The sequence below is a fragment of the Acanthochromis polyacanthus genome, chromosome 7 (genome assembly GCF_021347895.1).
Source record: "Acanthochromis polyacanthus isolate Apoly-LR-REF ecotype Palm Island chromosome 7, KAUST_Apoly_ChrSc, whole genome shotgun sequence".
NCBI lineage: Eukaryota > Metazoa > Chordata > Actinopteri > Pomacentridae > Acanthochromis > Acanthochromis polyacanthus.
This window is the reverse complement of record NC_067119.1, coordinates 25,288,806-25,304,133: the sequence shown is the minus strand read 5'-3', so window position 1 is coordinate 25,304,133 and position 15,328 is coordinate 25,288,806. Positions and strand designations below refer to the sequence as shown.

The 15,328-nt window shown below is 42.5% G+C and overlaps 1 protein-coding gene across 1 annotated transcript in view; it reads left to right on the top strand.

The window, feature by feature from the left end:
- The first annotated feature begins 1,431 nt into the window (after nt 1-1,431).
- The window catches only part of bmp1a (bone morphogenetic protein 1a), a 30,202-nt gene continuing 16,305 nt past the window's right edge, over nt 1,432-15,328 (top strand). Inside the window, exons 1-4 of the mRNA XM_022199894.2 lie at nt 1,432-1,690; nt 10,425-10,538; nt 13,617-13,742; nt 14,835-14,952. Of these exons, the coding sequence (XP_022055586.1) occupies nt 1,546-1,690; nt 10,425-10,538; nt 13,617-13,742; nt 14,835-14,952 (503 nt within the window). The 5' untranslated portion in view covers nt 1,432-1,545. The remainder of the gene's footprint in view (nt 1,691-10,424; nt 10,539-13,616; nt 13,743-14,834; nt 14,953-15,328) is intronic.

The window sequence follows — 15,328 nt, the reverse complement described above, 5'->3', positions numbered from 1 at the left end:
ACAGATTGCTGGTGAATCCAAACTGAGAGAGGCAAAGGTGGAGAAACAGGAAAACAGGGCAAAAGATTTACAACATCAATCAATACAACCACACCAGATAAAAAAAATAATCAGAATTAAAAATAATTTATAACTGTTGTCTTCAAGTAAGGAAAAAGAACAAATGGAATGAAAAAATAGAGGTAAAACCATAAAGACAAGGCAATAATATCAACAACAATGATAGTAAGAATAGTTGTAGTAAAAGAAAATGGACCACTTGGACACAAAGGTTCTCAGTTTGGCTGCTTTAAAGGTGCCATAATGGGGATTTCGCTGCTGAAATTTAGATCCGATTGGACTAAGATTCTTGACTTGGGTGTTCCTTTCTTTACCACTAGATAGGTTTCTTTCAGTCTTGTCTTTATTTGGCTGAAGGAAGTTTTGCTGCTTTGAATCTTTTACCTCCTTACGACAAAACAAGTAAAAGCCAGATGTGAGTTTGGAGTTATTTAAGGAGGCTCGGGATTCACTACCTCCTGATAGGAGATCAACACATGAACTTTTTGTGAAACTAACAGCATCATGACACTCCTCTTTGTATTTAGATTTTCATTCCTGTTTGCGTGGTGTCCCGTAGATCACCGACAGGTGGCGCTCTGAACACTCCTCTCAGCTGGTGGCTCTTTTGTATGTGAGTATTCGAGCCTGTTCCAGAAAGGTCAAGCTGTTTGTTTGTTTGCGGTGCGGCGTGTGCGTGTGATAGCGTGTGTGGGCGGCTGGAGTCCAGTGCGCACGTGTGAATAATTGTGCGTGCGTAAAACTGTGCGTAAAGCCGTGCGCCCTTGTGTGCCAAAGTAAAAAAAAGAAAGAAAAATGAAAGAAAGAAAGGGAAAAGGGATAGTTTCAACTTTAATTAAAGTGTAAAAAGACGCTTAAAGATAACACAGATTTGTTATGTAAGAGCGCATGAACTTTTTTTTCCCCGTTTTTTCTCACATTTCTAAACAATATTAAATCCAAAACTGAGGCCTATTTCTTTTTTTTTTTTTAACAACCTTTGGCTCCAGGGAGCTTCACTTCATTTCTACTAAATTTTACCCACGACTATAAATAAAGGAAGAGGAAACTATCATGACAATATTAATCCTTCAAAGACATAATATCCAGTCAGCCAAATAATGGACCCTCAATCCGCTCTTCAAGGACCCCTGATGGAGCGACAAGGGAGCTATAAAAAAAACGGGCATCAGCGACTGAAAGGGCATTTTCACCGCCCCTGTGGAGCTGCCATATCATCAAAGTTTCTCAGACAGTCAGCCCTTCGCCCGGAGGAGAGAAATCACTGCCCCCAGAGCCAAGAAGACACCGGAGAGAGGCTGGATTTAAAACCCGCCCTCCGGAGGGATCTCGTTTCCCCCCCCCCCAAAAAAAACCTCCCATTTTCTCTCTCTGTCTCTCACTCACTCTTCTCTCTCTCCCTCTCTCTCTCACTCTCTCTCTCTCTTTTCCTCTCTCTTCCTTTACCTTTATCCCTCGCCTTTCGCCGTCTCCCCCACCACAAACATGGAGCTCTCGGCGAGGTGTTTGTTTCTTCTATCATGTCTTTGCGTGATATTGGCGATCGATTTGGAGGCGATTGATCCGGGCTACTATGTGGAGCTCACTGCCACATCAGAGGCGATCGACTACAAGGATCCCTGTAAAGCTGGTGAGATTTTTTTCCCCCTCGTTTTCTTTTTTTCCACACTGTAGTACGCCGTGTGATTTACCTTTATTTCTGTGGAGGTAGAAACATGCCACGAATCTGATCGCGGATTCGCACAGATCTGCCGGAGAAACGCTTTCTTTCAGAGAGATGACAGCAGTGGAGGTAGTTTTAAAAGGCTTCGGGGAACATTGTGTGCAATTGTTTTTGCACTAAGTGACGGAGTTTGTGCAGTTTCAAACATTTCAAGCGCAACACAGTCGCCTGGGATAACCCAGCTCTGAGAGCGGCTGCGAGGAGGAAAAAAAGGATGAAAAGGTTGTTTTTTTTTCTTCTTTCTCTCGACACATTAAAAAAGTTTTGGCTTAAGTGCTCGTTGGAAAGTTTGCAGCCTGCTGATTGCACGTATTCCTCAAAATGTGAGTTCCTTCAGGCAAGAGAGGAAAGTCAGAGCCGTGGAGGAAAGCAAAGGATTTCTGCAGTTTGATTTTAAGACTTCTGCTCCCTTTCTGGTTGCTTTTTGTCACTGCAGAAATAGTCTTTTTTTCCTCTCTCTTTCTCTCTCTCTCTCCACCGGCTGTTCACACGGCCACTAAAACAAAGTGGAGGAGGGGAGAGAGTACAGTGGAGCTCAGAAATTATGCACACATAATTCTGCTGGCTGTTGTCTTGTGGGTCAAAGTATAAATATGTCTGCCTCTCCACTGCTGTGCTGAGACCTGTGTTTTTTCCCGTTATTTGGCCAAAGAATATTTGAGTTGTCATTGTAATCTTCTCTCTCTTTTTTTTCCTTTTTTTTTCTTCTTCTTTTCGTACTGTGAACTCACTGTCTTGCCAAATCCCTTTGGGGGAGTTTGAACAGATTGCATTTTCCATCTGGTAAAAGTATTCAGGTTACAGATACAGAGAGTTGGCTTCAGTCGAAATGACCTCTAAAGTCTGGAAGTGCTTACTGATTTTGGCATTTGCCGATTTTTCTGATGTGTCAGCTGATTATAAAACACAATTCAGAGCTGCAAAACTCTTCACTTGCCTCGCTGGTTCTCACCGCCACTCTTGTCTGTGAGAGTCGAGGAAGATGTTTCGATTGTGACCGTACATAAACATGACAAGAGGTCAGGCTGCAGATGAACAATGTCCCAGTCATTAAGATGCTGCATCCTGTTTTTGCGTTGCTGTTTACGTTGAGTCACTGGAGCAGATCACTAGTATTAGACATCAGCCTCCTCTTTACGGTCAGAGGTAAACTAACAAAAGGGTGTGTGACGCTGTGTTTATAATTCAAGTGATATTTCTTGCGTGGCTTTCAAGAAATCATTGATATTTAACGGAAATGTCTCAGCAGGGACACTTGATAATCCCTGCTCATGACTGGTGTTTATCTCGGCGTGGATGTTATCGTTATTAGTAGTCCAGTTTGTACAATGTGTCATTTCCATAGAGTGCAGTTTTGTTTATGGTGTCCTCCGGGCACGTCTACAGACAGGTGGTTAAGAGACACAAACTCCCACTCTGTTAACCCTCCCAGTCTCCATCTCTTCCAACACCCACCTGCTTTTCTCCTTCTTCTTCTTACTAAGCAGCGAAATGTCCAAGATCTCTCGGCTCTTCTTCCCTTTTTTACTCCTCCTCACTCACTTCATCCACCAGGGAGAACATTTTTCACTGTCAACTCAACACTGGTGCCTACAGACACCAGTGTGGAGTTGATGATTCTTGGATTATCGATTTTTCTCTCTTTTTTTTCCCCCCTCATTTTTTTTTCAAGCACATCACTACACTGAGTCTATTTGATCGCTTTCTGCGGCTGGAGGTCAGCGTTTTTATGTCATGCAGCTTCCGCCCAGGAAAATGCTTACAGCCGTGCAAACTCTAATGCAGTGGCGCCCTTTGAGGAGAGTGTTTCATGCTCGTCCTCTGAAGGACTGTCCTTGGTTTACACCAGGATTTTTACTAATTCCTTGGCTGACACACGTGAAATTGTTTTCCTGTTGTCCTCCTGAGAGTAAATATACCGGCTCCTGTGAGTGTTGCTTTGATGCTCGGCTGCTCTGCAGAGGCTAGTTAGCTGAGATAAGAGGCGATTTCATTTAATTTCCTCAGATTACCTAAATTGCACTTGGCAAGTTCTTCATGTAGGTCAGTCCTCCCCACTTATGCCAAAAAATAAATAAATCCATCAACTGTGTTCACATATGCAAAAGATTAAATAACTCATCACTGTGCCCGGCATGGCAGAAATGTGCATTGATTGAATAATGCCATCTATTTAGAAGTCAAGCAGTGGAAAATTCCTTGGTTTGCAGAACTCCAGACTTGGCTGCATCCCAGGAAGTCATTTAAGACTCTAACAACCCACAGAGATTTGATCCACTCATTTTCAAAATGAAAAATGGATGAGAACCAGTCGTGCTCATTGTCTTCTCTGCTCAGGAGATAATCAGGAAAGTAGTCATTGGTTTGACTTGTGTGTATGCATGCATTCATGAAGCAGACATCTTAATCTACTAAAGACTCTTGTGACAGCGCCGTCTGACTGTACCGTCCATTGTGCGTATCAAAGCTGTGGATATATACCTGAGCCTCTGTGTTGCCGCAGACAGGTCGACCTCTACACCTCTTCTCTTCTGTTGTGCTCTCTTATGCAAGTGGCTTTCTCTGACTCTTTCCTCTGACTGGGTGAAGCACTTCACACAGAGTAGGTCATTCACCCCGTGCCAAGGGAAAGCACGGCACGGCCAGAGGATCGAGGGCAGGCCGGTCGCACTTTGCCACACCAGCCCAGGTGAGGTGAGTGCAGGCCATTCATGAGGAGGCCAGGCAGGTTAGCCACAGTCTGCCTGCTGTTGCTGTCAACAGAGACTTATGTCATTGCTGTCACCACTTGCTGTCAGCGACTGGCTGTGATTTGATCATTTAAAACGGAGCAACTGGATATTTTTGATGAAAGTGTTTGAGAGCCTTTTTTTCCATAAGGGTCACCTGCTACTTTACAGGTACTCATCAGATAGTAAATAGTAAAGATGATGGTTCAGTGCAATGTTTGACTGACTGGATGTGGACTGTAAGGCTGTCATTGTATGTATACTTTCTCAAAATCCCTCATTGGAAACAAACGCCTAGCACACCCGACAGCTTCAAGTATTTCCAAGGATTTGGGTCATGCTGGGTTTTTTTTTTCAGTGAAGTGTCCCTTTTAATGACAGCACTTGCCTCTCTTGTGTGCAAATTTTCCACCAAAACAATTCTCTGGTCACTATTTTCAGGTCACGCTGTTGCTGTGTCCCTTCCTTGAAGAAATACATCATGCCAGAATGTTTTTCCTCTTATAGAAGAATGGCAGTGGGGTTGAGTCAGACTATTCTACAACAGTGCTACATCTGATATAGTCTGACTCAGCGGATGTAGAATGTGGGTATAAGCCACCGTTTATTTAAGCCAGCTTTCTCCCCTGTCCGCTGTCTGTGTGTTACAGTTTTCTTTGCAGCTGGAAAGAACAACAACTTCCAGGCCGCAACCTACCACGCTGGAAATTTCAAATTTTATAGAGGATTTGGCTAGTGCAGTGAAGCAGCCCTGCTAGTTTTTACAGTAACTTATCCATTTTGTTCACAGTCAGTCAAACCGTTCCACAAAAAATTCTGTCGTTAGAGTGAACACCAAAGCTGCATCCTTCACGACTGTGAAACCAGAGTGTTTCTTCCCCCCTAATAGCAGAATAACAATGAGGTGGAGTCAGACCATTCGACAGTGCTGCAGAATGTTTGGCAATGTGAGACTGTATCTGATGTAAAGATGTATTGCAGCCTGATGTCAGAAAAAATCTGCTCGGATTTTTAAAAAATCGATATATTTATGCATTGACGTCCTTTTTTCCAAAGGCTTCTGTTTTGTTTTTCTTGTTTTTTGTTCTTTTTGTTTTGTGAACGTGGCCCTCTGAAAATGGCAGCTCTAAACAGACGCCACTCGTTATCCAGCTGCATCCCTCAGTACTGCTCTGGCTGATGGGGCTGCCTGTTGAACTTCGTGATTGGGCCTTCAAGCAACACTTAAGCAGATGCTTTTCTTTTATCATGGAATGCCGGCTGTATAGCTGAGCCCACACTGGGTGTTTTTTTTACATAACAGGACCCCTGCCACTTCTCTCTCGGCAGGGTTCAGGTGATTAGGGAGCCGATCTATTGGCATGATCTCAGTGCGTTAGTTGGAACAATATGTTTGTTGTCAGAGCTCAGTAATAACTAATCTTGCGTTGCATTAATTCTAAGTCTCGGTGCGGAGCCCGAGTAGCACCAAATGCCTGGGAGGGTTCGTTCAAATAGCTCTAAAGATGCCCCACTGGCCTCTAGTAATGAGCAGCTTAACAGTAATTTTGAATTTTTCACAGTTTGCTTTTAAGCAGTTCATATCTGCTATGCTGCTGTTCATGTGGAAGAATTGTTTTTCTCTTCCATCCAACTGTAGCGAATACTTTTTCTTCAGCTGCAGATAGCCGTTATTTGTGGAAAATTTTGTGAGTTGAGGCTTGCTTCCAGATTAAGCTCCACAAACCCATTTAAACTTTACCTTGGACATCTGTTCTGAGAAAATCTGCTCTTTTGCTCAGAGCAGACCGTGTGCGAATCTGCTCTCTAAGCCAGCAGCTGGAAGTCTGGATGGTCAAAATAAGTTTTGTCACAGGTGAAAATCCCTGCAGTGTGGCGATGAATTATTCATCTGTGTACAGAACTCAAATGCTTTGTATCGTAGACGTTAAAAAAGACAAATGCTTGGCGAGTTGATGAGTCATTAGAGAGAGTTCGACTGGCAGTGTGGTATATCAGTAATCAGTGGCAGGGATGAGCTGGGAAATCCAATCTGCTAATGGGTTTGATGGAGTGTGAAACGTTAAAGGGGAGGCAGTCTCTTGCTGTGTGCCCTTTGCAGCTGAAGCCGCTCTCATTTTGTCAATAAGATGGAAGCTGCAGAGTGGTGACAGTAACTCGGTCTTGATCTCAGCTCTGGGTGATGAGCTGTCAGGATTTATTGGAAAATTATTACTTGAATCTCTAGCTGTAGTTTGTGACTTCGCCAGAACCTCTCTTCTAATTGTGCCATAGTTACCTTTTTGAAATGAGCAGAGTGCAAACAGGGAGACTCTTTTCCCTCTCCTGCCTTGGGCTCAAATTGCGGTGTTAGGAAATGTTAAGGTAAGCGTTTGCTGAAGAAATAACAGCTGGTGTTGTTTTTACAAAGGAGAGAGGTAGCGTATTTACACGACAACAGGCTTGCATAATACAATTCATCATCCCTTTGTTAGGATTCTGCTTTTTTTATTCATAGGAAGTTTGTCTTGATATTCGTGCTGCACAGCTTTTGCTGTTTTACGTTTTTTTTGTGCGATTTTAAATCCACAGCGTCTGGAGCAACGATGGCTGCACTCATCAGGCTTTGGCAGAAATAGCTGGTGCCAAATGAAAACCTGAAAAGTGATCCTTCTACTGTTATCAAATGGTAATCACCTTAAACAGAATACACTATTGGCCTCTATTGGAATTCAAATTGCAGCGTTTGTCAGCAAACACAGTCTCTGAAAGGCAGTGCCAGGGTATTGTGATGCATTCCAGGCTTACATATTGGCCAGGCTTTCCCATCCCTCATCATTAGGTCATGTATGGGGAAAAGACTGTCTAAATGTCTTTATAAGAGGAGTAAGCCGTGGCCTCGCAGCGGTGCAGGCCGTCTAAATATAGGCTGATGTTAGTGTCTGTATAGGCTTAGTATTGATGTTTGTGCAGGTTTCAGTGGCAGATGTCACGGTCTGGTTTTCACGGAAGGAGATTTATGGGAATAGTCCTGGAGTATTTGACACCGCAGAGGTCGAGGCTATGGCATTACACCAATCAATGGGATTAATTTGATTGAGGTCTCATGTGTAATCTGACTGGATATGCTGATTGTTGGAGAGGGGGGCCGTCTGAGATGAGAAGGATTATGATGGTTTAAAAAATTCAGTGGCGGGGGAGGTTGGGTTTTATCACTTGTCAAGTTTTTGCAATCCAGTTTTCATCGATGGCCTCTGTTATATATTCAGTTAGGTCGCATTAGTGTGTGAAAAACACACACACACACAAATTTGTACTCAAACTTCAGTCCCTATTTTTTTCTCTTGAGCTGAAGCCCTCTTACTATTACCTAACTCTCCTGCATGGATATTATTATTGTAGCTGCAGCTGTTGTCATTTAGGTAATGAATAATGTTTGGAAGGAGATGCAGCACTGTGCTCTGTGATGATCACTTGCCATCTGCCACATTCACTCGGCTGTAATCTACTGTACAACACACCAGTCTCACTGTGTTTGCACTTCAAATCAGTTACAGCGCTCTGTTTTGAGACAAGTTTATCACTTTTCTCCATAGCCTGCCCTCAATCCCAGCCCAGAGTTGTGTACAAAAGATTCCTAAACCCGTGTGTCTGTGGATAATTAAAGCCAGGAGACAAGGGGATTAATGCACAATCCCTGCGAGCCTTTCCATAAACCTGCAACAGCGTCTCCAGGACGACTGCTGCGCCCGGGGGAAGTGAGTCCTAATGCCACCGGGCTGTGCATTTGCTCACTTCAGTCTCCACTGTTGTCTGAGAACAATGACACTGCGGATTAACCAGCCTGTCCCCAGAACTGTGATGCATGATTGGGACTAAGAGTGCAGCCCTCTGTGAACCTCCTGGGGGTGGGAGAAAGCCTGCACCTCGTTATTTGGTCACGGCTTGCACACAACACAACACTAACATGCAGAAACCCAGCATGCAAAGAGACACACTCTCCAGTTGTCTCCATTGTGTGTCAGTGAAAATAAAGGGAAAAGAGTCTCCTACAATCGTTCTGTGCTTTTTCTTTCAGCGCATATGGTCCTATATGACAGCAACTTAGAATTAATTGTTCAAGTGCTGTCTGTTCCTGTCAACGCTCTGCTAGTTCTGGGAAGCAAATAAAAATGTGCACATAAAAGCAAAAATCCCCTTCTGTAGTCAGCCTATCCATCCTATACTGCACAACATCTGGTAGCTTCCCCTTATCAGTGGTGTTTCTGGCAGTGGCTGTCAGGACGAGTGCTGACGGAAAGGAGTCTGTTTTGTGTCTCGGATTTGGTGAAGTCAGTGTTTTTTTTTTGTTTTTTTTTTGCAAGCACAAATTAGAGGATCCCTTTGACCTCTGGAATTTGAACCTGTCCTCTGTGCATGCCCCGTCTCGCCGGCAGAGATCTACACCTTCCGCTTATTGCTGCCATTAGCCTCTGATCCAGGCACTCTGCTGTGCATCCTCCACGATGTGCTGGGTGGAAAAACAGCCTGCATCTACTAAAGCCAGCTCCAGATTGTTTCAATAATATTCCTCTGCTCAAGAAGGACTCGAGCCAAGTTTTTTTTCCTCTTTGTCTTAGTCTCTATTGTGCCTTTCATCCCTGTCTCTCCAGTCTGAGACCTCTGTTAAAGTTTTATACAAGTGCAAGAGATAAAACACCGATCCCGTCAGTGTTTCTGTTGCGTGCTAAAAGCAAGCAAAAGCTATGAGCTGCCTCAGGACTGATGCCACAAAATGGATTTCTTGCGTATTTGGCAGCTTGCATGGGGGGGTGACACACTGGAGATTTTTACAGATAAAACCTCCTAACAAACAAAACCACTGTAAATCACTCCCATTAACTGTACATTTTAATGACTCTCTGGTTTCTTGCCTGCGAGTGTTGGTCTCCCCTCCACCACACTGACCTAACAAACTCACGTCCAGAAGGCAGTCATTTTCTTTTCGGCTGCACATCTGCCTTCAGAGCTGCGATGTGGACAGAGGGGATCCGTCTCCTTCCTCTCCTCTGTTTTCTTGTCTTTTTTCTCCTGTTTTCAGAGATGTATCGCAGTGACACCCCCCCCCCTCTCTTCCCCTTCTTCCTCCCACAAGAAACACCCCCACCCACACCATCTACCCCCCCCCACCACCACCACCACCACCACCCCCCAACTCCTGCATACAAGCTGGGCCATAAATTCTGGAAACGTGCTGGTGTTAAAAGCCTGTAAAACCGAGCACCCTGTCTCTGCGGAGAGGACTTCTAGCAATGGGGCATTTAGTAAGAAATCTAATAAAGCACATTCCTCATAAAGTGGGACTGTTTGGTTATTTTCTCCTCTCCTTGGCCTCATTAAAGAGCTATTACTTGTTCAAGGTGCCCCATATTACTCCACCGAGGCAGTGTCAGTGTCTCATTGTTTCATATCTGATAGTTCTCATTAACTATCCAAGGACGCCAGCGCACATGGCGTGAGTTTTGTCGTTAACATCTGGACAAATCCTGTTTCAATTAATCCTGTCAACAGTTGGGTTACTGAGTTCATACTCCTCCTTCACTGCACGGGCCTTCACAAGCAATGTGCTGCTTTTATTTCTATCATATAGCTGAGCTGAGCCTCCCTGTCATCCAAAACAGACACACTGCTGGTTCACAACTCTATTTCTATTTCACCACAAGGAAAGGGTAGGAAGAACAGAGTCAAGAAAGGAATGAAATATATATTTTCATATGTGTGTGCTGCGCGCTCTAGGCCTTCCTCAAGTGCTTTTCCTGGGCCTCCACGCAGCCTACTCAGTCTGAGCAGCAGGAAAAGCTCGAGGCTACGAGGCAGCACAAACCGATGCTTCATACTGTGGAACTGCCTTTACACGTCGTCTGACATGTGCCGTCTCTGTTTGTCTTTTTCAGCTGCCTTTTTGGGAGACATCGCTCTGGATGAGGAGGACCTGCGATCGTTTAAAGTGGACCGAATCATAGATTTGGCTCAGAGAACCGTCCAGACTGTGAATCATACAGATACAGGTAACGACTGCACCAAAGGTTCCAACGTAAAGTCAAAAATCTTCATTGGAGTGCTCAGGCAATGGGTTTTGGATTGATTCAAAAGACCTGAGATGGACAGGTCCACGCGTGGTTGGCTTCTAATTGGGGAATAATTACATACGAGGATGTTTTGTTCTCCAAAACTACAACTGTGAAACCACTCCTATCCTGAGCGCCGGCAGCAACACCTGTCAGAGAGCAGCTTTGCGTTTTTCACGAGCTCTCTTTAAATCTTCATGCCTACAACTATCATGTTATCACTAACACAGAGCTCCACCTGTAACACCGTGTATTGGAGTAATTGCTGGCTTTGTCAGGCTGAATGCTGTTCTTAAAATCAACAGCGCTATTTAAGCAACAGCTGTGAGTCAGCAGAGACCAATGGCCTTCGCAATCCCATAAACTAAAGACGAGCATGAAGCAACAAGCAAGTGCATGTTGTCGGTTTGCTGTTTGTTTGTTTTTTTTTGCTCCAGTTTAAGCACATTGTGGGAAAAGAAACATTTTTGAGGATTAAAAATACATTTTAGCTGCTTAAAATATCCATTTGGTAAGATAGCTTTTCAGTGTAAATAGTCACCTCTGAATCAGGGAGTCGAGACAAGATTCAGGGACAGACGATGAGTAAAGTCACCCTTGAAAATCCATCCACTTGAGCAGGTGAGTCACAGCACATTGAATTGTATGAAGTGGAAAGGTTACGCTGGTGTTCAAAATGAGAAACACAATCAGTATAGCGGTATTGCATAAAACGCTTTGAAGCGTTGGTGCAACATTTTTTATTCCCTGTAATGATTTGTGCACTAGGCTGCACAGAAATTCAGTCATTTCAGTATTTACACCAGCTCATCTTACACAGGTACAGACACCAGTTAGTAGTAGTCTAGAAAATTCTCATGTCGAAAGTACATTAAAAAATAATTGAACGGGTAGAATTCAGTCATGCCACACAATAATCTTGATTTCTGAAACATCTTTACTATTTAAATTAAGCTCAAGTGCCATTTTTGTCCTGAAAAGTGCAGGAAATAACTCATTTCATAATTTTCTTTCTTTCCGTACAGCATCAAACATTTACACGAATTCGATCTGTTTACCTGTCCTCTCTTTCTGGACTATGATCCTGCTCAGTCATCGTGAACCTGAACACAGTTTTTCATGTTTGCTGCTGGTGTAATGATACATTTCAGTCACTCCACAAAAGAACAAGAGCATTTGGCTGAATAAAAAACACAATCGGGGTAACAACTCATGAAAGCTTTGACCTAAAAAACAAAACCTTCCCTTCCTCGCTATGAATGAAGATGGTAGACTTAATCATATTCTCGTAATTAACACATCTTCCACTAGTTTTGTCTCCCCAGCACTTCTTATCAGCTAACTGAGCAGATTTGGCTGTTATCAGTCTTTTTCCACAACACATGCACAAGTGTATGTGCTAATTGATCTCGCAAGGCTGCTAAGATTTACTCCTGCAGACTGAAATTCAACAGAAACACATTGTTCCAGCAAATTAAAAAGCTCGCTGCGAACTGAGGCTTTCATGATAATCACATTTGTAAAGGAGAGATGAGGGCTCATAGTCGCTCCGCTGTAAGTATTGTTATGGAACAACAGCTTCAGGGCTTCATCGTGGTCATCCAGGTGACGTCTCACATTAAAGCTGTTCTTTATGCTGCAAGAATTGCTGGGGTTTGATATCTCTGGACTAGTTCCCATTTCGTTGGAAGTGGGTAAAGTGGCGCCAGAAATCCCCGCTCTGCTGTTCCTACAGCAACCAACATGCATTGAGGTCAACACATTAATTGACTGTTGTAATAAATCTTTTAATAAATTCCTGAACAGGGACACTCATCATGATATCACAGGGAGGTTTTCATCAGAGGGAAATGCAGTGCTGACAGATTTACTTACGCACCTTCACCCAGAAATGAGAAAAAAAAAAAAACGGAGTGAAATCAGCGATCGGAATCTTTTGTCTGGAAAGTATGTAGTGATATTTTAACCCTCTATAGAACCTGAAAGTTCAACCCTCCTAAATGATTTGGTTGAATGATTTAAAAAAAAATCAAAGGGAAAAATACAAAGTTTAACAAACGTGGCTTTTCCCCCCCACACACCTCTTAAATTCACACGCTGCATACATACACGGATCTTTCTCAGCAGTCTTCAGACTTCATCATAAGACTGCTGAGGAATTCTCTCCCACACAGATTTACTGAAAAGAGTAACTTCTGCTTTTTTAGTACCGTAAATGATATATTGTTCTCTGATGTTGCAACGTAACATCCACAGTGAATATTTATATCATTTAAGGTCACAAATTCTCAGAAATATAAAAATATGATATGTGCTGTGGATGTGGTTGATGTTTGAATATTGACATAAGGTAATTTTTGTTTTGATTAAATAATAAGAACATATCTTTTACACCTCTGTTTGTTTTTTAATTACTTAAATTAATTTCCTAATACAGAACATAAGATGCCAATTAAAACCAGCATAGTAATTCTTACACAGATAAACCTTTTCCATTCATTTGTTTTTCTAAATCAGCTGCAGTAAACCTGCCTGTATATGCCGTCGTTTTTAATAGTTAGGATGCAGATTTAAAGCTGTCTTTTTATTTGCTGCTTTATTAGTTTTCCCTGTTGCCACACAAACAAACTACAACAGGATGATGGTGCTATATGCAGCTCACATATGGATGCTTCTTGTTTTAATCAGCAGGTTTAGGTGGGAGCTTAGTCTCCATGGTAACATCAATGCGTGGTTGAGTGACATTAAAATGGTGAAATTAATTTGAAGGAAGAAAAGAATTAGGCTTCAATCAATTCCACTCACTGCAAATGGGAAGAACGGCGTTATTTGAACAAATGTCACGCTGAGGGAGGGAATGTAATTTCATAAATGAAGAATAATTATAATGTCTGATTAGCGTCAAAAGGTTATGCAGAAGGAAAATGTATTGTCTCTGTTGGAGAAACATTTGCTCTGTCAGACCAAGGAATGCACTGAATCAGTTTTGTTGTTCTCTTGTTTTGTTGAAATCTTCAGCATCAACCAATCGGAGTCATCAAAATGGGCAGGGCTCCCACCGCAGGAAAAGAGCTGCCACCTCCAGACCTGAGCGTGTTTGGCCTGAGGGAGTTATTCCCTATGTCATCAGTGGTAACTTCAGTGGTAAGTCACAGTTGTTTGTTCATCAAACATTTAAATTTAGCACCTTTTATTAACTCTTAGCACCTATGAAGTGGGTTGTGGTCTAAACCTGTGATGCTGCACAGTCAAGTGTTGTTGAAGTAAATACTCCTCTTGGACTTAATAAATGGAACAAATAAAGACAAGTCAACCCGTCAAACAGAACATATGACACAGATTAGACACATCTCAGCCACCAGATTCAAACACAGATGACTTGCACTCTGAAAAATGTTTGGACTCCAAACCAAAAAAAAATAACAGTTTGCGTCAATTTTTATGAATTATATGAAATTCTGTTGAAATTATATTGAAAAAACACATTACATAAAGTTACGAGAGTTGGCTTCTTTCCCCCCAAATCTATAATCAGAGTTATTTTTAAATAGCAGCTTTAAAAATACCTGGATTGTTATGATAAAGGGGGAGCTGAAGTCCTGAACTCAAGCTGAAGAAAAAATAAGTCAATTTTGTTAAGTTACCTCAACTTGACTTTAGCTTCAAATAAACAAACACAGAAATTTGCATTCAAATTACACACAGTGTTAAGTTGATGAAATTGCTAACAATATTATGTCAACCAAAAACATCAAAAATAATGTTGAAACATGAATAGTTCAGCTAAATCAGTAAACTGCATTTGTTATCTTGCAACCATTTATTTAATTAAGTGATGGGAACAGGTCACTTGATTTACTTTTTAGAGAGCAAAACATTATTTTTTTACATGTAATTAAATGGCAAGAATAGGCAGCTGGGTGTCTTAATCGTGACTTCTACTGTGAAATAAAGTGTTGAAGTGTTATTTTTAACTAAGATTAACACCTAACTTATTGAAATGGAAAAAAAAGGTGGTATTTTGACATAATGAATACAAAACCTTTTCTGTATCTTTATTCAAAATATGCTCTTAGTGGTGGTTAACAAGGTAAAAACATCAGTTTTCATCTACTCTTTCTCAAATGGCAAAGCCTTAAGCCGGTATCAGCAGTGCACACTTCTATTCATCTGCTTTCTTTCCATTAAATGCTGTGTGTTAGTGTGTTTTCTCACCCTCTCTGACATCCCTTTCAGGCAGCCAGCGGGCGATATTCCGCCAAGCCATGCGGCACTGGGAGAAGCACACCTGTGTGACCTTTATTGAGAGGACGCAGGAGGAGAGCTATATTGTCTTCACCTACCGACCATGTGGGTGAGTCAGTGGGGTTTTCAGCTCCCACATGTAGGAAGTGAACAATGGTCAGCTTCTGTCAGATGCTCATTATCTACAGCTAATTATATAGCGCCTAAGTACTTTTCCTTGCCTCCTGCTCAGCAGCTTTTTCACCATTGTTCATCCTCTCCGCTTGCAGTCTCCCTGCAGCCAGTGTGAGTTGTTATTGCAGCCCCCTACTAGTCCTGAAAGAGGCAGCCATTCAGTGGGCAGGAATTTCCTGAGCCTCATCTTCGCTCCCCATCAGTCACTGAGCACTTATGTCATGTGTGAAGTATAGAAGCAGCACACAAGAAAGAGGCTTCCTCAGCCTCCGTAACCCTGTTTACTCCTCTGAAGTTCAGCTCAGTGTCCA